The 25423-nt window shown below is 42.5% G+C and overlaps 1 protein-coding gene and 1 long non-coding RNA gene across 5 annotated transcripts in view; one reads left to right on the plus strand and one right to left on the minus strand.

The window, feature by feature from the left end:
* The window catches only part of LOC144829132 (glutamate decarboxylase 1-like), a 927195-nt gene that overhangs the window by 62447 nt on the left and 839325 nt on the right, over positions 1-25423 (minus strand). For all 3 annotated transcript variants that reach the window (XM_078687953.1, XM_078687955.1, XM_078687954.1), the window contains exon 12: positions 19236-19385. In XM_078687953.1, coding sequence (XP_078544079.1) covers positions 19236-19385 — 150 coding nt within the window. The remainder of the gene's footprint in view (positions 1-19235; positions 19386-25423) is intronic.
* The window catches only part of LOC144829133 (uncharacterized), a 142243-nt gene that overhangs the window by 37500 nt on the left and 79320 nt on the right, over positions 1-25423 (plus strand). The gene's annotated exons all lie outside the window — the stretch shown is intronic.

The following is a 25423-nucleotide window of genomic DNA, read 5'->3' on the forward strand; positions in this document are numbered from 1 at the left end:
GAGACACCAGTATAAGTAAAGGCCAATTTATTGTGCATGAACAATAAAGATTAATGGTCTGACTTGATTCACACTCATGTCATTACTACATTAGTCATGCATGAGTGCAGTGTATTATGAGGGGAATGGGTGCACTAGAAACAGTTAATAGTGATGTGGTTGTGGCGCCTGTGTCCTTCAGCAGGATTTTCCCCGCGTGCATGACGCACATGTGGAGGCGGGCGGTTGTCCCCTTCCGACTCACTGCCAGATATCTCCACTGGTATTCTGCGCTTGGTAGCAATGTTGTGGAGTATTGCACACACGGCCACGAGGCGGCAGCAGACCTCAGGTGTGTATTTGATGGCCCCACCAGTCTTGTGCAGTATGCGGAAACGGCTCTTCAATAGGCCAAATGTCCTCTCAATGCAATTTCTAGTTCTTATGTGTGCTGCATCGTAACGCCGTTGCTGTGGTGTGGCAGGGTTGAGGTATGGGGTGGGGAGGTACTCCCGTAGACCGTAGGCGCTGTCACCTGAGGGTGATAAGCACAGGGTGAGTGCCTGTTCTGCGCTGATACATGATCACAGTGTACTATATGAGGGCATGTGTACTTACCCAGTAGGTGTCCTTCGCCAAAGTCTCCCCTGGCCAGTCGTGTGTGAATGCCGCTGTGCCGGAAGATGAAGGAGTCATGTGTGCTGCCCGGATATTGTGCCACTATGTCCATGATGTAATTTTTGGCGTTGCACACCATCTGGATATTGAGGGAGTGAAGGACTTGCGGTTGCGGTACAAGTATTCCGTTTGTGCTGGTGGGCAGATGTGGATGTGGGTACAGTCAATGCATCCAATTACATGCGGGAAATGTGCAATGTTGTAGAATTGCAGCTTGGTGTCATTCAAGTCCTGTTGGCTGGTGGGGAATGATATGTAGTGGTGTAGCCGGGTCAGCATTGCATCCAGGAAGCTCCTAAGGCAGCGGGACATGGTGGGCTGGCATTTAAAGGTCAATCCTGATAAAACGGAGCTTGTCCTCACGGGTGGCCCCTCCAATCCCTGGTCCTCGATTCACTGGCCCCCTTCCTTTGGCCCCCCTCCCTCTGCGGTCCCCTCCATCCGGACCTTGGGCATCAAGGTCAGCCACAACCTTACCATGCATGCCCAAGTCAGCTCCGTTGTTTCTTCTTGTTTTTTGTCCCTTCGTCTCATTCAGAAGATCTCCCGGTATTTTTCAGCGGACGCCCTTAAATCCATAGTCCTGGCCCTCATCATCTCTCGCCTTGACTATGGGAATGGCCTGTACGTGGGTATTCCTGCTTATGAAACCTGACGTCTACAGGCCATCCAAAATCAGGCCGCCCGACTCATTCTTCGCCTTCCCAAATCTTCTCACATCACGCCTGCACTTAAGTCCCTCCACTGGCTCCCTGTGCACCTCAGATCCTTTATTAAATTGGCCTGTCTAGCCTTTTGGGCCTACACGCACTCTGCCCCACTCTTTATTTGCTCTATGATCACTCCTTATACCCCGACCCGCATCTTGCGGTCCTCCTCTCTCTCTTTGCTGCACGTCCCTCGCTTCCGTAAATCCAGAACGGGTGGCACCCGCTTTTCGGTTCTGGCCCCCCGGTTCTGGAATACTCTCCCTCTCTCTATTCGCTCTATCCCCATCTACACTCACTTTCGTAAGGCCCTGAAAACATTCTTGTTTTCTCAGGCTTTTCCCTGTTAGCTCCCTCGGTTTTCCCTCGCAGAGTTCAGTCTAGTCTCAGCGCCAGGAAGCCGCTTGGCCGCAGTGCGCTTTACCAAGTTTCTTTTTCATTTCATTTCATTTCATTTCATCCCCCCTGCAACAGCAACTATCCCCTGGAAGTTTTCGGAGGCCAGTAGGTGCAGACTGCACAATACCTGCACATGTGTGGGCACGGCATTGGTCCTCCTTGTTGGGTGCTACATCAGGGGGTCCAGGTCCTGGATGAGCTTGATGATCATAGCCCCACTCAAGCGGTACTTTGCATAAATTTGCTCCCTGGTTTGGCCCAGGAGGGAGACCCGCTGGCGGAATATCCGCTCCTGCATCCTCCGTCTGTTCTGTGCTGCTCGCTGTAGCCTTCGCCGCCTCACCAACATGTAGAGTCCAGGCATTGTGAGAATCCTCAGGCTCCAGCTGCATGTCCTTAAATATGTTTTGTCAGCCCTGCACCTGTTGGTAGTTTGTTAACCGTTTTTTGAAGAAAAAAATGTTTCCTTACTGGTTACCACCTGATTTGTGTTCTTCTTATTTTGCGCGTCGCAAGTAGCGATTTCCAGGTATTTTGCAATTAGCGATTGTTCATGAATGTCGATTGCGAATGTTTTGCGACTTCGCAATTTAATTCGCAGATTCGATGGTTTCTCGCAATTTCAGGTTCGCTAATGCCCATCCTCCAGGATTCTGCAAATTTATTTGCGAAGTCGCTATTTATTTTTTGCGAATTCGCTTTTTTGCACATTTCGGTATCATGAATTCCTTTTCGTCAAATTGCAATGGCAATTGCGAATTCGCAGCAATTGCGAGCGCAATTTGGCTTCATGAATCTAGCTGTAAGTACTTGGGTAATTAATGGGTGACAGTATATATGCAGATAGATTCTACAAGCTGAGGCCTCAGACAGAAGTGAAGATGTTATAATATTGGCAAGAAAGACCAGTACTATGCTAATGCAAGGGTATTAGGGTGTGATGTATTGAATTGCATTACATGGTGCATTGCACACTATTTTACTATACTGCAATGCATTCCAGTTCTGGTGTATCAGTGGAAGAAAGGCATCAATGAAGGCATCTGTGTTTGAGCAAGTAACAGGTTTTAAAGCCAACTTGCCTGCCCAGTCTTTCATCGTGCCGAGGTCCTGAAAATTATGACCAATCATTTGGGTAAGAATAAACATCTGGTCAGTGTTGAAAATGTACTTCATAACACCTTTGGGTTGAACAGATCATTATTTGATCCAACTTAGTATATGTTGACAGTGTCTTAACTCCCATAGGTCTAAGATGGCTTCCCTCCACCTGGCAGTGAGGTAAGAAGAATCCTTCCACTATGTTAGACTTGCTCTCAAACTCTCTTGAGAACCCAGTAAATCTAATAATCCAGAGAATCCACAAACTGATTTAACTTGCATATAGCAAAGTGTTCCTAGAAACTCTTTAATAGAACAGTGATGCCTCAGAATGAATGGTTCTCTGAACCAATTAAAGCAATTAAGTTAGCCACCAGACGCGCTGTTTACGCGTGGAGAAGCACTTATTCTGATAAAGGGAAACACATTTAGAATAAAGCTGGCTAAATACAGGAAAGTACTAAGGCAGGCTAATCCGTTATTCTTATACTTTTGTGGAGCAACCTTCCCATTCACTACCTGTTTTCGATTTTAAAGACATTCCTAAGGTGTTGACAGAAAGCAAGTGCAAGCCCTACTGTTAGAAGCAGCTAAAGAAGAGAGGTTGAGGGCTGAAGATCAGAAACCAAGGGCCTCATTTATGAGGCTGTGCGTCACTTTTACGCCGCCGGTGCATCACTTGAAGCACCAGTGGCGTAAAAAATACACCTTGTTGCGCCATATTTACAAAGTGACGCATCTAGGTAGATGCATCACTTTGTAAACCCCTGTGCCACATTATACCTGCGCCAGGTAACATGTATGCAAGGGGGGCGTTTTGACCCAAGAAAGGTTCATGGAAGTGACGCACTGAAATCTATAAGATTTCACGGCGCCATTTCTTGGCCGCTAATGCGTCAAAATCTTACGCCTGCTTCATGGCAGGCGTAAGACTGACACAGGCACTAACAACATGGGACTTGCCCATGTGAAAGTACACATTGCTGGAGTTGCGTCACTTTTGTGACACACTCCAGCAATGCGTCACTTTTGCGCCTACAGATACGTCTGAAATACTGACGTATCTGTAACTCCTTACGACATGATGCGTCATATTATAAATATGACGCATCAATCATGACGCAAGGAGGGCGCACTGAGAAGTGACGCATCACTGCTTTCACGCAGCGATGCGTCATTTCTCATAAATGAGGCCCCAAGGGTTACGTTTTATTTACATATCAATCCTTGTATTATTACCATTGATTAAACATCAACAAAAGTTGGAGAAGATCTGTATTGTTCAGTTTTCGTGCTGGCACCGTGAAATATTCACTGTTTCTCGGCTGGGCATCAGCCCAAACTTGATACTAGAGTATGTCCATGTGGCAAATGGCATAAACCATTTTACACTTTCTCTTGTTCAGTGAATACTACATAATGTATACAAACAATTCTTGAACCATTACTGAGTTATAGGGATTTTCCGGTTTTGTTTACAACCCTATCACTGCTTATTTGCCTTGTCAGATGATGAAACATGTTGCTATGTGACCCAATTTATTCAAGTGGCGACCCTTTCAGATTAATTTATTTGCTGCATTAGCAGTTTGATGTATTATGCACGATTGTATGAACTTATCGGCTGTCTTTTATATGATGCTATATATATTTGTTGCTAATTTTCACTTGTTCCGTATTACTTTTATGGCTGATAGCAGCCATATGAAGATGACTCTGATTCTGATTCTGACCTTCCTGAGCCAGGTGTGAATGTCGACGACTGTCACCTTTGTTTAACATCTTCTGGGATGAACTGTCAATTATCTTTCTTGACAAGATGAAAAAGATCTCCTCTGGTCGCCACTCCATCCCTCTTCATGAGCCAAAAACTCCACTTTGCTAATCACAAGTGTGTGAACGTCTTCTGCCATTGGACGTTGACCTGCCAGTTCTGCTCCCGGGCATCTAATATGGATCTTCAGAAGACCTTTGACCCACTGCATCTGTGAAGCGTAACACCTGGTATTTCTGACCATGTGACCAGGATTATTATTGCCAGTCTTTCTGCCGAGATGGTTCTTAACGAATGGGAAATCAACCCTACATGTCCCATTCTTAAGAAGCCTGATTGCATTCTATAGACACTGGCAATTATAGGTCTATGACTATGCTACTGGCCTAAGTTAAGATCTTGGAAAAGGTTGTGGCAAAACAGCTGTCCCGTTAAGTGGACGATCACAAGATCATTGATCTCTGGGAGATTTACTTTTGCCCTGGGCAAGATACTTAATCTAACCTTCTAATTAAATTTGACAAAGTCAAAACCATTCATAGGACATGATGGGGATGATCCTATTTGACTGCTCTGCTGCATTTGATGTGGTTGATTTCGATGTTCTCCTGCAGAGACTTGCAGACATTGGCATAGGTGATACATTGCTGAGATGCTTCACTTCCTTTGTAGCAAATTGCTTCACACTATAAATCATGGCTGACAGCAGTGATCTAAGGAGCTCCACAGGTATCGTCTTTATCACTGATACTGTTTAATATCTATGTTCACCCTTTGGCAGCTCTGGTAAGATCTTTTGGTTAGAGGACCATGGACCAGATGTAAGACCCTTTTTAGTGGTTGCAAACGGGAAATCAACCATTTACGACCGCTAAAAAGGTGTGTGGTATGTACAAACCCTATTTTACAAGTCGGTAAACTATTACCGACTTTCAAAACAGGGTTTGTGAGTCGCCATTAGGAAGGGGCTTTCTAGGTGCATCCCTTCCTAATTGAGAGCCGCACTAGTATGTATGATTGTTTTGCGACTGCATATTCGGTTGCAAAAGATTCGCAGTTTACCACCTACTTCAAGTAGGGGGTAAGCCACTCGCAAACAGGAAGGGGTCCTCAGGGGACCCCTTCCCCTTTGTGTTGGGCAGCTAAAATATTTTTTAAGAGCAGGCAGTGGTCTCAAGGACCACTGCCTGCTCTTAAAAATGAAACAGAAACATTGATTTTTTCTTTTTTAAAGGCATCCCGTTTTCCTTTAAGACACTGTTGTACATTTCATTTTGTGAATCGCAAATTGTGAGCCGCAAAGCATCGCAATTTGCAACTTGCAAAATGGAATGGTCATACATCTGACCCTATATCCAATGCTGAAGATACCAAACTAGACAAGTGTCCAAACTCACTGCCAAGTGGCCATCGAAAAATGGATGAGTAATAGCTATCTTAAGCTAAACTCTAGTAAGATACAGCTTGTATTCATGGGTAATACCATTTGTCGTAGAGGCAATATGCTCTGGGAGTAGGTGTACATACCTACCCCATAGAAAAGGTAAAATCTTGAAGGGTGATTTTAGACCAAAAGGTTTTCCTATAAGCCCAGATAAAAGCAGTCGCTTTGAGTGACTTTGTTAAGCTTACTAAATACAGGAAAGCACTCATTCAGGCAAATTCATTAATCTTAAACTTTTGCAGAGAAACGGATCTTCTGCACCATTAGACTCTCCATTCTTCTTGATGAGCCAATACCTACTAATAAAATGTGGTGGTAATGCAGTTCATTGAATAAATACATAACTACATTAATGATAGTTATAATCTATTTAGTTACATAGTAATGCTGCATTGCACTCTATAAATTAGAAGGCATTTGTTTAAAATAGCTTGAGTTGATCAGGACTATTGTACACTGCAATTGAGTAAGGGGGGCAATAAGAATTGTGTTAAAGGTATAATTTTTTGTTCTTTCATGGAAGGTTTCCCACCTTAAAAGATCTCTAAGGGTGCCATCTGATGACATTAAGTAAGCACAGGTGGGAGTGAATTCCGGTGTTAAGCTTGGAGGGGGATTGCATAACTTAGGGAAATTACTTTCTGAAGGAAGCCTACTTCATATAGATTCTAGGACGGCCATTTAAAAAGGGGGGTATACTAAAAGCATATGAGAGTAGGAGGAATCTTTACTGTATACATTTCCAAAAGAGCCTTAAAATGGTGCCTTCCAGAAGAGCTATAAAATGTATTAGGAGTGCTAATGTGGGCTAATGCCTTATTACACATGTGCGATGTGTGACCTGCTTTCTAAAGACTGGTCAAAGACTATGTGTATGCATGTTTTTGCAATTTTTAGAGAGGTTCCCCAATGATTCCCCCCCCAAAAAAAATACACTTTTTCTTTCCTCTAAAGGGCATCACCTTGGTCTTAGTAATATGTATTTTCAAGAAATTGTCCCTGTGCATATAAATGAATAACTACATTAATGGTAGTTATAATCTATTTAGATATATAGTAATGTTGCATTGCATAATACTGACCTGCACTTCACAGCACTGTATCTGTAAATAACACACTCAGATTTCGTTAGAGACCAATAGGGGTGAGATAAAAAATGACAACATTATCAGCATACAACAAAGCTTTCAAATGTTGTGAGGCAATGCCGGTGGAAAATTCTTTGTTAGTGAATTGTGAAGGTGATCAGAAATCAATAGAAAACAAAATAGGAGCTAAAATATAACCCTGTTCAATCCATTTTTCTGCTGGAATCTTGGGACATATGCCATTGCTTCCCCATCAGGACTTTACACCAGGTTTATGAATGGAGTGCAATAATCAATCTTAATAGATTCGAGGGTATCCTCAATTTGACCAGTTTCTTCCAAAGGGTCGGTCTATGTACTCTATCAAATACTGTTGAATAATCAATGAATACAGAATATAGAATATGCAAATTAGTCACCACATATTTGTCAATCAATGTTTGGACTATTGTCTATTACTGAATGTTTGGGTCTATATTCTGCATGGAATTGAGAAACCACTGGCCAAATAAGTTCACTCCTCTAAGTGCTCCAGGATACTAGTTGGAAAAATCTTTCCTGTGGCATCCAGAAAGGCTATTTGTTGATAATTGGGTGGTGAGGAACGAGAACCTTTTCTATGTAAAGGAACAACTATATTCCCCATCCAGGAGTATGGAATTTGCCCTTTGGCCTAGCAGACTGTGAACAAAGGAGCAAGAAATTTGCTCCAAGCTTTGGGATCCTCCTTCATCACTTTTATTGGGATATTATCAGCGGCCCATAGCTGCAGAGGATCTTGCTTTTTTATAAATATCTCAATCTGTTTGCCTTTGGAGATTTACTTGCCAATTGTGTGTGTTTGATGCTTTTGAAAATGATTGAGACATAGAACTCAAAAAAATAGTATATCCACTTAGAGGAGGGAATGGAATTTGCAGAGAGACCTTGGTTACAACCAGTGAACTTTGTGATAAGCTGCCAAACGTATTTGTGATTCTTCTGTAGTCTAACCAGTTTTGATCAACTATTTTTTTATTGGACATAAATGAATGTTTCTCCTTGTTCTGCATATGAATTGTATTTCTTTGCTCCTAGGTGGTAAAGATTTGATAAACGGTTGATGATTACGTTTATTTAATTTACAAGAGAGTTGTACTTCTGTGGGAACTTTATGGAATACTACCTTCTTCTCTAAATGCTTGGTCGCTCCTTGGATCCCGGTTACAGCTGCTGACATTCTGTCTTCCAATATTTTGACAGAGTTTCTTTCTTCTGGTGCATTTTGGTCCCAGGAGGTAATTATCTTGTTCATTTTTATTTTATAGAAATGGAGCCCCAGACAATCAGCCATGTTTCGAATCAATTGGTGCAATGGCATTTCCTTCATTTAAAGGCCAAGATGGCATCTTTTGAAACTGTAACTCAAGCATTAAGTGAATTATTACATGATAACTGCCTTGATTCGGCGGCTGCAGTTCCGCCATGGTTCCGCCATGGTTTGTCATCTCCAGAATAGATCATCAGGATCGAAGGGGAGGTTGTGGACTGGAAACTATATTGAAGGATTATTTTAACTGTACACATGGATTAGTGGTTAAAAACTCGCTGGAGTTTTTGTAAGGTGGCTCTTTTCAGGCTGAAATTCTCTATGAATACTGCTTTCATTTTGTGGAGTACTGTCCACCTGGGCCATGAGCTACCTTCCTTGCAGCTTGGTGTCAGATTATGAAACTGTTTCTTGCTCACTCCAATTTTGCCATTCTTGATGATTTTAATTTCCATTTTGAAGATTCATCTTGTAAAGATTCAATCTCATTACTCAAGTTTATGATGAACTTTTGATTCTCCCAGTTGGTAAAGTCACTCACCCATACTGCGGTTCATATCTTGGATGGTAGTTTTGCTAATTATGACAGCCTTGTTATTGATAATGTACTTCCCTTTACTTGCATGGCTCATCAGATGGTTACTTTCAAGTTTTACTCCAATCGGCTATAAGCGCGGAACCTGCCCATTCCAACATGTCCTGCAGAATTTGGAGCAGGATTACTTCGTCAGACCAGGAACTGGCGCTTAAAATCTCATTGTCAACTAATGATTTCATTTTGGCCATAAAGCGGAAGGCTTTCAAGGATGGATTAAGGTAGCTTTAGATATTGTGGCAACATCAAAAGTTAAACTCTTTACTAGAAGCAAACTTACAACGCCCTGGTTCTCAGAAGAACTTAAGAGCCTAAGATAGCAATGCATCAAACAGGAGGAAAAATGGTGGGCAAAATTAGCTCCTTTAGAAAAAGAGTAGCAAAAAGCTATCTTACTCCAATATAAATGTGCTCTAGGTGAAGCTAAATCATCTTTCTATACTGAAAACATCAGATCAGCAAGCAGTTTGAATAAGGAACTTTTTAAAGTGGTGAAGGAGCAGTCCAAGCCTCCTATACAGTGCTCTATAAACAGGTTTCCAGGTTTTATCCCAAGCAGCCAACACACAAACTATTGTGCCTATCTGTGACAATCTGCCTTTTGTTTTGGACAAATTCAAACATTGTATACCCAGCATCAGTATTTGGATGAAAGATGATTTCTTAAAACTAAATGCACTCAAAATGGAGGTGCAGATATTTGGAAATCAGAACTCTATCTGGTCTGCTATCTTGTGAGATGATGTTTGTGCCCCCTACCTACCCTGTTGAATTTGTCAAAAAATCTTGGAATTATCTTTAATAATGCTATTAATTTTGACTCACATGTGAGTCGTACCATGAGTACTTGTTTTTACATTTTTAGGACTTTATGTAAAGTCTTTCCTTTCATTCCTTTGGTAATGCGCCAATCTATAGTCATTGCTCTAATTAAATAGCAATTAGACAATTGTAATGCACTGTATCTGAGCATCAATAGTTCTTCTCTTAAACTTCAAGTGGTTCAAAATACAGCAGCCCACCTCATTCCGAATTCCAACAGGTACCCAGGCACAGAACAATTAAGTTAAAAATAGTGTGTCAGTGTAACATATATAAGATCTATTAAGCCAGCCAACAAAAATGCAATTGGTCTCTTGAATAGTTTGGAAACAGTTCAGTCTTTTAATTCTCAAGCAAGCCAGCCGACACGTGTTTCATCGCATATGGAAACAGTCTTTCCGCGACTTCCTCAGGGGTGTGTCTGAAGAAATTAGATCAATGAGTAGTCGCTCAGCTACTGATAATTCTGACCCGGCCGGGCCCAAGACTATGCTAATCACCTTCAAAGGTATCTGTAAAATTGAATCGGACGTACTGTGAACACGACCATGTAAAACCTAGGGGCATATTTACAAGAGAATGGCAGAGAGCGGCGCTAAGCCAAAATTGCTAACGCTGCACTCTGTCATGTTGAAAACGCAGGGAAGCACAGTATTTACAACCATATGGCACACCCCTGCATTTTTCTTAGCCCTGGTGCTAAATTTAGCTGCCTTGCGTCAACGCTTCCGATGGCCGAATACCATACATTTTGTTTTATTTTTGCTTATTTCTAGGCCATGATCCTTGCAGAATAAACTGAACTTCCCCAGGAGGGTATTTATACCCTACTGGGCTTTAGATAGGAGAAGCGTGTCATCTGCAAAAAGCAGACCTGGGACCTTGGACCCAGCCATTATAGAGGAGACATTCTGGCAATGCAATAGAAAAGCAATACACTCATTGATAAATAACACAAATAAAGTGGAAAGACACATCTTGGGCGGATACCTCGTCTAATTGGGTTTTCTCCAGTTGTTTCTCCACCCGGGCCCCATCTGAACCCTAGCAAAATTTCCTGTGTATAGTTGTATCAGATGCAGTATACCAATGAGAACCCCAGCTTTACCAAGAACTTATGGTAAAAAAACGTAAGATCTGGTCCACTGTGTTTGAATTAGTTTTGAAGTCTGCTTGAAGTGCGACAGCACATTATTTGGTTGTATACAATCCCATAGCTTTATCAGGAGTTGTTTCCTATAAATATTTTGGATATTATCAATGAGACTTGGGTGGTAGTTATCTGGATCCTGTCCAGCTCCCTTGTTAAAAGTAGGTATAATTTCTGCCCCTTTCCATGAATTGGGTATAGGGACACCAGATGATATCGCCCTGGACCGAAGATTAATATAGGGGCCACAGATAAGAGGTTCGAAATGAAACATATCAGCAGGGCTTTTCCTGGTTTCAGTGCATCAAGCGCTTTGAAGGTTTCTTCTAATGTGAAGTCCACTGGCTCGCTTCCTGTTCCCATAATGGAAGAAGTCATCATAGGGCTGCCATCCTTGAATTCTGCCTCAGCATAGAGAGTTGAGAAGTGCTTTACCCACTCCTCCTGGGATATATGACATTCGGGCGAGCATGATCCCTATCTCGTTTGTGGGTCACCAGGTGCCAGAGCAGTCTAATATCTTTTCCTCTTGCTGCTTCCAGCAAATCCTCCCACATCTTAGTTTCCAACTTGCCTTGCTAGGCTTGATTGGCTTGGTGTAATTCCTTCTGGAACTGATGATGTCCAACATTACATTCCTTTTTATAGCTTTCACCAATTCATTGTTTGCCACTCTGCAGTGGTGGTTAAACCATTCATGGGTTTTAGGGGGTTTATTGTGGGTTTTGACCTCTTTCACAAACAATGAGTTCAGTCTAGAAAATAGATTGTTTATGACTGTCCACAATCTTAGAAGTTGTGCAGACCTTTTCTTCGAATACTGTCAGGACAGCCCCGACCATTTCATTTATCTCTTTCTGGATATGCTCTGTACCAGAAATATCCACCCTTTTCACATTACACCTACTATTAGTCAAAACTGTTGAAATTGATGGTGATATCTCAGGGTGGGACAAGTCCTTTATTTGTGACCTCTTCAGTGTTAGTGAGAGGGGAGAGTGGTCATTTTCTTGCCAGTCAGTGACCTCCATGTTGACCAACCCATGCCATACCCTAACATCTAACAAAACATAATCAATATTACCTGTGTAATTCCCCCTCTTAAAAATTGGTTTGACTCTGGAGTCCGAAATTGAGCAGTCATTTCTTGCTCTTAATCCATAAGATACAGTTGGGCTTGCTATCTTGAAAGCAGCCGAGCTCATCCTAACATTTTTAGACTTTAGTATTTTATCTATAAAACACTGAGGGGGAGATTTACTAAGATTTTATGCCATGTTTGCAGCCCAAAAGTGACGCATACTGGCACAAAATCTTTATTTTCTGATTTACTTTCCAGGGCTAAACTTGTTTACTGCTGGAAATAACATGAAAGTAATGCAAATCAGTGCATAGCACCATTTTGCATTACTTGGGCCCAAGGGGGCATCCCATGGGTGGAGCATGAGCATTCCCATGTAACCACCCAAGATTTTGAAGCAGGCACAAGGAAGGAGAAATGCTTCACAGCACACATACAAAAAGGGTAAATGGTTTACGTTAGTCTAAGCATAGTACATAGGGCCTCATTTATGAGGCCTTGCGTCAGTTTTGCGCTTCTGATGCGTCACTTTTTGTGACGCATTGGCGGCGTAAAACATGCATCCTGTTGCGCACTATTTACATCACTTTGTAAACCCCTGCGCTACATTATACCTGCGTCAGGTGATATGTATGCAGGGGGGGCAAAAAGCCTCGCAGAAGTGATTCAGTGAAATCTATGAGATTCCACTGCGTCACTTCTAGGACACCGTTGCGCCAGAATCTTGCGCCTGCCTCACAGCAGGCGTAAGACAGACACACTTTTGTGACACACTTCAGCAATGCGTCACTTTTGCGCTTACAGATACCTCAGAAATACTGACGTATCTGCAACTCCTTGCAACATGATGCATCATACATTAAATATGACGCATCAGGTATGTCGCAAGGAGTGCTCACTGAGAAGTGACGCATCGCTGCTTTCACGCAGCAAAGCATCATTTCTCATAAATGAGGCCCATAGTACTTTGTACTAGAAGGGTACCCTTCCAGTACAAAACCTATGCTAGACTCATGGAGACACACTTGCACCATGGCGCAAAGGAGTCTCCGTGGTGCACAGCAGCCGATTTCAAGGCTGGCGCTAGGGAAAGGGGAGGAGTGAGCCATATTTGAGTAAATTTGACACCTTCCTCCTCTCTCCTTTTCACACAGTGCAGCATTTGTGGCTGCTGCTCTGGAATGGATGAAAAAGTGGGGCATCTGCACCTGAATGTTATTGCAGAGGGGTTAGTTCAAAATCCCTGCAGAAGTCTAAGGAAAGAAGAACGGTGACACCACCCCTGTCTTTTCTTTACCCTCTGTGCAGGGACATCAGTTACATAGTAGAAGTTAATGTCGAAAATGTCTGTAGACCAAGTCTCTTGGAGGCAGATACTTAACAGATTCAAGTTTGTTCCAGGAGATTATCTCCAATTTATTGCTAAAAGGGAAGTTTAGAAGCATTACTCAATTTTTTTACATTTAGCTTCCTGTCGAGCCATGACGAAAACACATCATAATGTTTCATAATCTGAAGAAAGCAGATTTTGATTTCTGATTTGCCTTCCCTCATGGTTGATATGTGCAATATATGTATCAGCGAAACCCTTATTGGCTACACTGTCATTTGCAGAGGAGAAGGAGGGCAAAATCAATCAATGAGCATTTGTATAGCGCAGCACTGTCACCCCTAGGGTATCTGGGTGCTGTGGGTGGGAAGTCTCTGTCGATGGAAGGGGAGGTTGTTCCAGGTCTTGGCGGTGATATAGGAGAAGGTGAGGACTTGCTGCAGCTGTGAAGGATGCGTGTGTGTGCGCACGGGCTAGTGAGGAGCGCAGGTGTCTAGCAAGTAGGTGGAAGTTCAGTCTTTTGGTAATGATGGCAGGTCCCTCGTTGTGCAGAGCTTTGTAGGCATGCGTAAGGATCTTGAACTGGCATATCTTCTTGAAGGGAAGCCGGTGGAGGTTTCAGAGGTGGAGGCTGATGTGTGCCCGTTTGGGGAGGTCGAGGATGAGCCTGGCTGCATCAAATGCTTTTTGGCAGGCCAGAAGAGCCCACCAGGTTCCAGGGCACAGCGAAATGCGTAATGCAGTGCGCCCACTGCAGAAGAAACCTGTGTCGCTCCGAAAGACCAAACAGCGTTATGAGGCACATCGTCCTTCAGCTTCATCTTTCTTTATCTTGGATCGAGGGCTTCCTACTTCCTGTGATGTCGGAGGATGACAATTTGAGGGTGGGAATGAGCATGATCGGCGAAAGAGAGATACTGATTATTAATAAATAGCATCAAAGCTTATGACTTTTGAGAATATGAAATTGGGTTGCTGTTGATCAACTGCTGCCCTTCCTTATGTGCTGAGCGGCCACACACCCTCACCTTTTGGCCACCATAAAGAATGTCTGTCAGGCTGAGTAAAGGTCAGTCTGACAGACACTTTACATTTTCAGGTCAGGAAGCCAGGGGCCAGACATGTGCTAAATGCGCAGGCTCCTGGCAGCTGGAGCTGTACTTTGCCAGGGTGAAGAAGCCACAGCTCCTATGGGCATGACGTCTTCAGCCTGACAAAGCACCCCGAGGCCCTCCCCTTCAGACCTGGGTAATTCAGTTCTAAGCCCTGAAGTTTCCAAGACTGAGTGTCAATCACTGACACCTCAACACAGACTGGGGTAGGTTCAGCATTCTCACTGATCTCTGTTCTTCAACCAATGAGGGAAGACCCAATCCTCCTGGGTTCTCAGAGGCAGGGCAAGTACATATGATTTTATTTTTAATGTTTGGTGTGTGCGTGCATAACATTTGGGAGTGAGTGTTGGGAAGGGATGTGTATATGTGCGTGTATGAGTATATATGTGCGTGTGGCCCCTGTCCCTGGTAAAAGTACAGGCCGCCACGGCTGTTGATGCCGTTTTTATTTGATCAAGAATGCAAGGTAAACTGTTAAAGTCATGTCCATTAGGAAACAGACACAGCTCTGTGAGTGCAATAAAAAGGGAAAAAGCGTATTCGCTAAACTGATATGAGTCAAGGAACAAGAAGCATAGTGTCCTACAAAGTCTAAGGTAATCTTGTTATTGTGAAACAACATCTTATTTGATCACCACTGCCATATGCATGGATCTCATGATGGTCACCTTTATGCATTGCTCTGAAGCATTTGCGGAGAGAATGGGATTTCCTGGCCAAATGTGTTCAGGGCAGAACAGATGTGTGGTGTTTCTCGCACAAATCAGGAAGGGGCGCATCAGAAGGCAAAGTATTGCTCTAAGACTACAGCAGCTAGAACTATAGTGGTACAGTTGGCTTTCATTAACTTGAACAGCAAAACAATTTTGAATTTTAGTGCACATTCGTTTCCCTCCATGAATGAAACACTGCAAATTATTATTTTTTATAATTGAATAAAACACTGCAAGTCGCTTAATCATAAGTCTACGTGAAACTGAATAGAGGGTTTTATTTAACCAGGAAACCGCCCTAAATAGGCGCCAGAGAGCAGCTACACTTCACTTGTTTCCTTTGAAACTGCTGAAAATTATGCGAATTATGCAATTCTAAACATTCTGTTGTACCATATCTCTGCCGCTAGATGGTAGTAAAGTCATTGTAAAAATGACCAACCGTTTAAATGAAAAATGTTGTTGCACTGAAAGTTTTAAAATTCGAAGGTAGAATGTATAGTCAGGCAATATGTGTTTGTGTTTGTGTGTGTGTGTGTGTGTGTGGGGGGGGGGGGGGGGGGGGGTTGTGTGTGGGGGGGGGGAGCGTTGGATGGGGGGGAGGGTGGTACGATGAGAGAATTTCCGTCGTTCAGTCTAGAAAGTAGAAGCCTTTGAATTTCCAACATTAAACTTTAAATAATAATATCTTATTCTAGGAAAATTAGGAGATTACTATCAGTGGCTGATTAACATTTTCTAATCCTGTCCAGGACAAGCCTGCCTTGCCTTCTGCGACTTTTCACACGAGAATATTGCCAATGCATGCAAATTATATGATATGAAAAATCGAGTTTAAATACACTGGTTCAATGGTGGCTGGCATGTCGGCTAGGTGATTACAACAGCAGAAAAGACAGAGGTTCAGCCACTGGAAACTAAACGATTTTCTAACCTTTAGACGAGGAGGAAGGTTGACACTTTTCTATAGGGTTCCCAGTGATGCTCATATCCTTTGCGTTGCAACTTAACTGTTGTCCAATTAAATCAAGAAACCTTGCACCTTTTTTTATATATAATGTCAGATGCTCTAACTGTTGTAGAATAGTTGTCACTTAGAAATAAATCACTACTCTTCAGTGATGACTTGGCCTACTTCGATATAGAAACTTGTCATTATAGTTAATTTACTTAAAAGGCATATACTGTACATATAAGTAGATCACAAGAAAATGAAAAATGTTGAAGATTGTCAACAATCTTTTAGGGATATCACCTACTAAAATCATTCATGCTCATATTCTGTATAACAGTTTCCACTTGCATTAATCATATTCAAGGTAATCTTCACCATTCATAAAGCGTAATGGGGCAAAAGCCTATATGGTTAAGGAACCCATAAAAACTGAGGGTCTCATTTATAATGAATTGGAGTAGGGCAGCACCACAAGTCTTTTTGTTGCGCTGCACTATGCCAATTTGAGAGAGTAGGAATGCACCATATTTACAAAATACAGTGCATTCCTGTCCTTTCAGCCAGCGTTGGCGCACAATTTGGTGCCTAGCAAAAACACTGGCACCGTGGTTGCCAGGATTGTTTTAGTGCAGAAAGGGATACCTACCAGCACAAAAACATTCCACGGAGGCTTTTTCCTCTTTTTATGTGTGATGCAAAATGTAGCACACATAGAAATAGGAAAAAAAACTATAAAGCTATTTCTTCTCATTGCACCTCCCATGGGGAGGCATAAAGTTTTAACGCATTTCAGATTTACAGATCCTTGTAAATATGGGAATGTGTCAAAAGCCATGGATGGTGCATGAGAAAACCCACCGCAACGGCCATGGAATACTGCCCTGAGAAGGGTAAGACAAGGCAGTGACTTGCGCTGCGTTGCCTTACACCATATCTGCAAGGCCATGAAAGCCCTACGAAGTGGCTTTGCGGGGCTTAGAAGAAAAGGGACTGCAATCTGCCCTGCCGAAACATCATAAAAAGTGACGCACTGGTGGTGGAAGGGGTTTGTATATAAGCTCCTGAATTTTAGACATGCTTTCAAATGAACTCCACCCAGAAGAAGGCTCATGATGAAAAATTTTCAGATATAGATTCACATCTCTTAACCGCATGCGTGCGGGCGGAATTCCGCCCGTACGCTGGGATTTGCGGTATCGCATGTTCCATGACGAGCTGGGCTCGTCATCAGCGTAGCAGGAGGCTACCTCATGACGAGCCCAGCTCGTCATGAGCGTCGAAGGGGTTAAAGCATTCTTAATCTTCGCTGACATAACCAAAAGAAAACATGTTATAAAACAATAAATAGATTAAAAAAAATCCAAATGGAGCCCTCAAGATTAGCCTTGTCCCATATTGACAGCGACAGTTACAACAAAACCAGTTGACCTCGAAGGGCCTAACTCATACGGCAGTCATTCCCGTAGATGAACTCCTAGGTTTGAAACTTCAATGGGATTATGAATCAGAGATACACACCTGGAAATCCACAGCAGTCAATGATTTCCATGAGTACTCCAATGCTCCAAAAATACTCTTTGGGGCATATTTATCATTGAGCTGTGTCGCCTTTGTGCCATGCAAAGGGATGCAAGGGCGATGCAAAAGCGTAATCTGATTTAGCAATCCGCCCTGGATGATTTGATAATTCTAGAGTGACGCAATGCAGAGCAAATTGCTTCTTTGCAATACCCTGCCCTAGGGAGGTGTTCTATGGGTGGAACGTTCGTGTTCCCACGCATCCACCCATGGATTATGCCGCAGTACCAGGTTTATGATTACAGGAAGACTTGGGAAATATCAAAATGCTACGCCTCCACAGGTGAGGCATAACCAGGTGAAATTTCGTTATTTCTCCTTGTTACTTCCTCTTTTCATGTGTGCTGTAATTTACACACATAGAAAGAGTAAAATACCTCTGAGGATTGTTGTTGTGCAGGAAGGTGTCCCCTCCTGCACAAAAACAATCCTGTCTGCAATGCAAGCACCCTTGCACCATGGCGCCAGCGAGCCTGCGTTGGAGCTAGGTTACACACTGTGCGCCAGCGCAGAGGAAAGCACAGGGAAGCATTGTATCATGTTAAATACTGCACATTCCTGTCCTTTACTTCTCCTGCAGCGCAGCAAGGTCGCTTACTGCGCTGCGTGAAATAATGCTAAATCCGACCCTATATGTGCAAATCATGCAGAATCGTGCAACTTCACAATTTACTTTTGCTATCTGTGGAAAAACAGTTTTGCTGTTGACGAACAGCAATCTCTACAGCCCCTGTATGCAGGATAGGTTTCCCCTTGCCATTCCAACCTAGAGAGTAACTTACTACAGACTTACAGATGGAGGTCTGTGAATACACACAGATATACAAGTCGGTTCATGTCCATTAATTTCTGCAGTGTGGCTCACCCTGAAGCCTCCCATGGCTTGCTCTAAATACCCAACTTACAAAGGTGGAACATTCACCTTACCAGAGTCTTTTTGTTGTCATAAATATGTTTTACTATTGCAAAATTACATAAATCGGTATTCTGTGAATCATGACGTGGGAGTTCCTATTGCAAAGTACTCTTTTTGTGTACCTTAATAATACCCATGCAGGCAGAAAGTTGGCAATTCGTGTCCTAAATTTGAGCTAAACTATAATCGTCCTTCGAAATAAATTGGACAACACCATTATTTTGAACATCTGCCTTCCTATATATTGTATCGTTTTTAAAGTTTTATTGAAGATCACAGCAGAAAAGGGTCCATCCGTCCTGAAAACTAAAGGTTATTGACCCCAACGTGGCAAAACATCCCATCAGAACCCTACACAGCATAAACCTGACGTGTCTTTTGTCATTGCTGACAAATGAGTCACATGAGTGATTTGAGGGCTGTGGCATATATCTACAGTGTAATAAACATGGTGGTTAAATGAACATATTCTAATTAGACTGGTATAAGGCGGCTACTCACCTTTGCTTTCCACATTAGCCACAGCTTGAAGATGTCAACATGGCGACCACATTGTATCGTCTTGTCTCCTGTGTCAAAATCCACGTTGTACTGTTTATCAGGCTGAAACAGGTATGCAGCACACAACTGGTTGCAGGACTCCAAAAGTCCCTGGGAAAATAAAATAACAGGTTCATTTTCCAACAAAGGTGCACGTTGTGATAATGTACCTTTCCAAAACAAGCACAAATAACACAATATTTGCAATTGCAGAGTAAAATGTTAGTCAGATCCTATGCAAGGGCTTTAGGAACCCTGCTAGGAGCTCCTGTTCCAATAAATGCCATGTTTTGGAAAACAGTGCCCTCCTGTGTCCATTTCTGAAGGTGCCATAAGGAAGCTTCTGACAATAACCTCAACATTGCTCTTGCTTTGCAGACAGTGAGCGACTACCAGAACATTTGGTGTTTACAGCAGTTTAGTACACTGATTTTTAAAAAAGCAGGTTGTCAGCAGACGGCAAAATCTTCTGGTTAGAAATTATAGCAGGATATCGTAACTAAAAAGTAATCTTGCAGAAATGTATTGGCCTCAATATTGCTTACAATTTTGACCCATTGGAGTTCATAATAGTAAATCAACACATAGGATAATATTTACAAACAAGCAATGGCAAAGCCAATAGGCCTGCCATTAGCAGCCATCCTTTTGGAATTTCTTGTTTTGTCATGGTTTTTGCAAAACGTTAGTGTTTGGGGAAACTGCAGGGCCCTCCTCAACCTAAGCAAAAAAAACATTGGTTAAAGGAGGTGCTCCTTCTGTAAGGGCAGCAAGCCATAACCCATAGGGAAGTCAACCAATGGCTGAGGTGGGCTGACACATTGCCCTTGATGCATGCTTTAATGGGTGGAAGAAAAATGTGACTGACAGGACACAGACTAATGGATAAAGTCTGGCCGAAAACCGCTGCAAGTAACTGTTATATAGAGAATTTTAGCAAAATGAAAAGGGCTAGGCTTACACGGACATAAAAAGGCCAATTGGTCTGTCATTGGCTGCCAGCCTCTTGCGTTTGGCAAATAAGGTGAAAAAGAAAGCATGAAAGATAGCACAAAATAATAAAAGAAAGAAATTTGAAGGAAACAGGAAGGAAAAAAAGAAAGAGGGAGGATAGAAAGTGGAAGCCAAGAAACAAATAAAAAGAAAAGAAAGAGAGCAGGTGAGAGAGAGAGAGAGGAAAGAAAAAAGAAAGAAAGAGAGAAAAGAGAAAGGCAAAAAAGAAAAAGTATGACATGGAAGGAAGAAAAAGGGAAGTGTTAGATCTTTCATCCTTAGAATGGAGTTCCCCTAAACATTTGGCTTTCTCCCGTCCTGTTCTTGAAACTTATTTTTGTTGGCCTTAGGGCCCTGTTCAGCCTTGTAAAATCAGCTTACATACGATTGGCACATTTATTGTACTTATAAATCCCTGGTAAAATGGTACAACATGTACCCAGGGCCAGTAAATTAAATGCTACTAGTGGGCCTATAGCACGTATTGTGCCACCGACTTAAGTAGCTCTTTAAAACATGCCTCATAAACGCCTTTGCAGTTTATGCACTGTTTTAAACTGCCAATTTGACCAGGTAAAATAAACCTTTTGCTAAGCCTAAACCTGCCCTTTTAATACATATAAGTCACACATAGGGTATGACCTAAATATCCCATAGGGCAGGGTGAATTTTATTTAAAAAGTTGCACATGTACATTTAAGTTTTACATGTACTAGTAGTGAACATTTGTCTTTCACTATTGTGAAGCCTATCCCATAGGATATTAGGCTACCTTATTACATGTAAAAAGTGATAACTTCTGTTTAGGAACAGGTAGAAGTGGCATGTTTGATCTTAAAAGAATTGTAATCTACATTTTATGGTAAGGTTTGACTTTAAGTCAAAATTCTGAAAAAGTCACTTTTAGAAAGTTGGTGTTTTCTTGTCCTAACCATTTGATACCTGCCACCTGAGTCCAGGGTAACATGACTGTGATTAGCATAGCAGTAGGCCTTTGTCTATTCCTCAAAACAGTGAGAAAAAGGGGGGCTAGATGTTGGTAGGATGGGCCGTTCCAGCCAGGATGTATCGGTTGGAGCTATTCCCTGCCCCACTTATATGTCAAAAGAGCTGCTACAGCACACTCATAAAAAAATTCACACTAGCCTATTGTCTCCTCAACCCCCCACAGCCTATGCAGGAAGGAAGGAAATTACAGAAACATATGTGGGGTGCAAACTCTAGAAGTTTCTTCCATTTCTTAGATGGCACCAGGCTTAAAAATAGGACCTTCATACCCACTTTTCAGTTCACTCCTGGACCTGTGGAGGAGCCCCAGAAGGACATCTTGAGGCCTGCTTTATATCTCAGATGACTGCCATGCTACTATCAGAGGACTGCCCTGCTACTACCAGATGACTGCCCTGATGATTGAAGCTTGCCTTGTACCTTCAGAGAACTGCCCTGCTGCTTGATACTAGTACTACCAGAGTGACTACAAGGAACAGGTTGCTGGCCTCCTGTTCTTAGCTAAAGGGACACAACAAGCTCCAGAGCCCTCCTTGCAACCACCCACTTGACATGCAGCACTGGACCTGCCAGGATCTGCAACAGGACTTGCCTGAGCCCTGCTGGCCTCCACTGCAGTGAGCTCCTGATCCGCAAGAGGTGCCTCCCAAGGTCCTAGACCCTTGACATGCAACAGTTGAGCTCCTCTTGTGAAAAAAGAAGAAAACCTAAAGCTTTGGGCTCTTCGCTAGTGGGCCTGTATGCTCCAAAATCTTGCAGTCTGCAATGACCACCAATGTGAAGCTACAGTGAACACGACTACAGTGACTACCAGCTACAACTTGCAATGCCAGATCTGCACTTTGCACTATGGCGACGACAGCCCGCAGTGACTTCCAGCGTAAAGCTCCAGGTACGACCAACTGCAAATCTTAACAGAATCTTCAAGCTTCAGCAACAACTATCCATGATGCCTGGCCTGTTCTTCTCACTACAGCAATGACCATTGGAGATACTCTTCACAATCGCCTCCAACGCAAACTGCAAAGGTATTTACAGCAGCATTGGCAGCAGACAGGAACGGATATAGCTGGAATATGCTAGGTGTTCTCATCTGATAGAAAGCATTCTGCTATCACACCAGGCTCTAAAATCAAAGGCAACACTAAAGTAATAATAAAGTAAAAACATAGACACTGGCTTTGAAAGGAACTATCTTGTGTGCAAATATGTTCCTTGTGAAAGGGCTAAACGCAGTCATTCAAAGTGAAGGTAGCCAGTGGCTGAAGTAGGCTGACCCATTGCCCTATGCTATTGTGGAGCATTTTAGAATCCAAGCGTAATTTACAGATTCATGCCCTTATATAGGTATAATTCACATTGACCTTATATAGGCATAGAGTTCATGCCCATGTTTAGACATAACCCATCCAGTCCAAATACAGGCATGGTTACTTCCACTAGTTCCAAAAAGCCACAACGATTTCTTGGAAAACTCGGCTTCAGCAGTCAGGGACATCCCCATGCTTGAATATTGATTTGTCCTATAAATCATGGAGTTTTCAAAGAACTACCATTCCATTGGGGTTCTCTGGTGACGTTATTATGTCAGACGTTACGTCAAACAAGGCACCTTCAAGGTATAAATTATGCCTACACTTGCCCTAGCGAACACACGGTGGTTCGGAGCAGCTCGACTATCTTCTTGCCCGACGCAGCTCGCTACAGCAACTGCCGAAGGAAGCCGACCCTCCAGCTGACGCACTGACAGAGAAGCTGTCCTTTCTCTCGCTGAGAATCCAGCTCCAGTGTTTCCAAGCTCCCCTCGCGGGGTGTTGGGAAATGAGTCCCGAGACAGAGATACCAGACCTCCTTCATTCTAAAACCAAGGTACGGAGCTGATTAGACCCTAAGAGAAATCTTGGTTAGATTCTTGGCAAAGAAAAACGAAACCTATACTACACCTCACTTACTTCTTCCCTCGAACTAGATTTAGGTTAGGTACATTGGGGTAGGCTCTATTTTAGAAGCACCAGTTGAGTACTTTTTAGCCTTTGTTATTTATGTATGTATTTATCTATGGTCTAGGAACCATACAATGCTTTTACAGTATTATTTTATAATACTCTTCTTACTGTACGCATTGTACTTTGCAACCAGTATTATGATTGTAGCAGTTCACTTTACTTGCTTGAGAAAGAAGACTGTTCAATAAACCCTTTTATTGAAAACGCCCGTCTCTCTATTTCTCTGCACCTCTGATGAAACGAAGCATGCACGATTGACTGAGTAAAATATCGATCTATTGTTTCCACGACTCTGAAGATCAGTTTTATTCTTGGGGAAACAAAGTTGTCATGTTTATGCGGTTGTCAAAAACGAATCCCTTCTTGTTTATTCGAGAACGTTTCTAGTGACCTCTGAGCTAGCTGGCACTCACAATTAAGTCTAATATATTTGATAGAGACCCAGTCGACCTAAGTCCTACCTCAAATCTATAGGATATATTATTCCAATGCGCAGAGCCTATTGGGAATATAGGAACTACACTACAATGCTCTATGCTGCAGTTAGTGGAAGGAGTGGAAGGAAAATGTGAATGCCACAAGAACAGACAATTGGATGAGGAGAGGTGGCTGAAAGTCCCATTACGTAAGTTTATTATACATATAATGTGAGTAAAATCAAAAGGGTTAGGCTAGCGCCAGCCAGAACTAAAAATCATTCTTACGACTGTTAAATCAGACAACATATTTGCCGACAATATTCTGACATAGCTGATGTAACCATCTTTTTTTGTGATATTATCAGCTCCGAAGATAAATGGGTCTGGAGCGCACCAATACCATATATGCACACTACATGTAAGCTGCAGTTCGTTAATTAATTTTATATTTTTGATTACTTAAGATGAACCTGTGAGTACTGTATATGTACTGTATATAGATTTCTTTTATTTAACTTTTAGAGACTTATTATTGAAGAGAATAGCTATTTAAAAAATCCATTAACAATGCAGCACTACTCTGCACCCACCTGATTGGACACCATACATTTCACCGAGGCCTCAATGGCACATACCAAAAAAGGGAACAGATCATGATAAGATTTATCAAATACAATTTTAATGATTTTCAATACAACATCAGTTCAAAATGTCACACTTGATAAACAAAATTGTACCAGAAAGGAATACAGCTCTCCTTATCAAAACATGCATAGGAAACATGCATAGTTTACAAGAGGCACCCTGTTCTCTGTGAGACATACAGCTAGACCTGGTTGGGCTTGGTCATAGGGTGCATTAGCTATCATTCACCAGCACCATAAACATAAACGGAGAGGGACTTAGGGTATTCAACAATAGTTCTGTTTGGGTTAGGCTCCTTGAGGCATTGCGGGATTCACAATCTGAATCAGGTCAGAAGAGTATCTATGTCTCAGCAATAGTTAATGGCTATTAGATGGGTTAGTCGGCCTTTGCAAAGAATGTCTCTATTTGCAGTGCATGCACAATTAATCAAACTGCTCATGTATTGTAGAGGCAGTAGCTTTGTGCCCTAAAAGTGTTTGCAACATGTTGTTGACAATGAAAAAACATTGGCTTTGCATCTAAATGTGATTTTGGGCGTGAATATGTTTCGCTCCTGAATGTAATTGGTGCTTGCAAATGCTTTTTCACGCTCAAGTTGCTGTTGCTCCAAGTGTGGTTTTCCACCCAAACGTGTATTTACCCTTAAATGTGATGCTGCAAGGAAGCAGAGCTAACTGTGAAGGGGTGAGGACATATGGTCTGACAGGTACCATCTAGCCTTCCTCTCAAGTCAGAATCCTGTGGCATGCCTTCCTGATCCTTCTCTTACAGGCTGCGGATCCACTGCCCTATAATGATAGGGACATTTCAGACTGAGCTACTCTGTGGGGGAAGTGATGCCCTGTCCATGAAGATGCCAGATGGTGCTTACCTGGAGCTGCTGCAGCCATTCAAGAGGGGCAGAGCTACCTAAATGCGAAGTTCAGCCTAGCCTGAGTTTGGATTGGAGGTCTCCTTGAATGGCTGAGGCTGGTATTTCAGCCTGCGGAGAAGACCCAACAATGAGCAGGAGTTGAAGGATGATGCAGCAGAGGACACATGTGTTCGTACTCCCTTTCACACCTTATCTGAGGAG

The sequence above is a fragment of the Lissotriton helveticus genome, chromosome 4_1 (genome assembly GCF_964261635.1).
Source record: "Lissotriton helveticus chromosome 4_1, aLisHel1.1, whole genome shotgun sequence".
Classification (NCBI taxonomy): domain Eukaryota; kingdom Metazoa; phylum Chordata; class Amphibia; order Caudata; family Salamandridae; genus Lissotriton; species Lissotriton helveticus.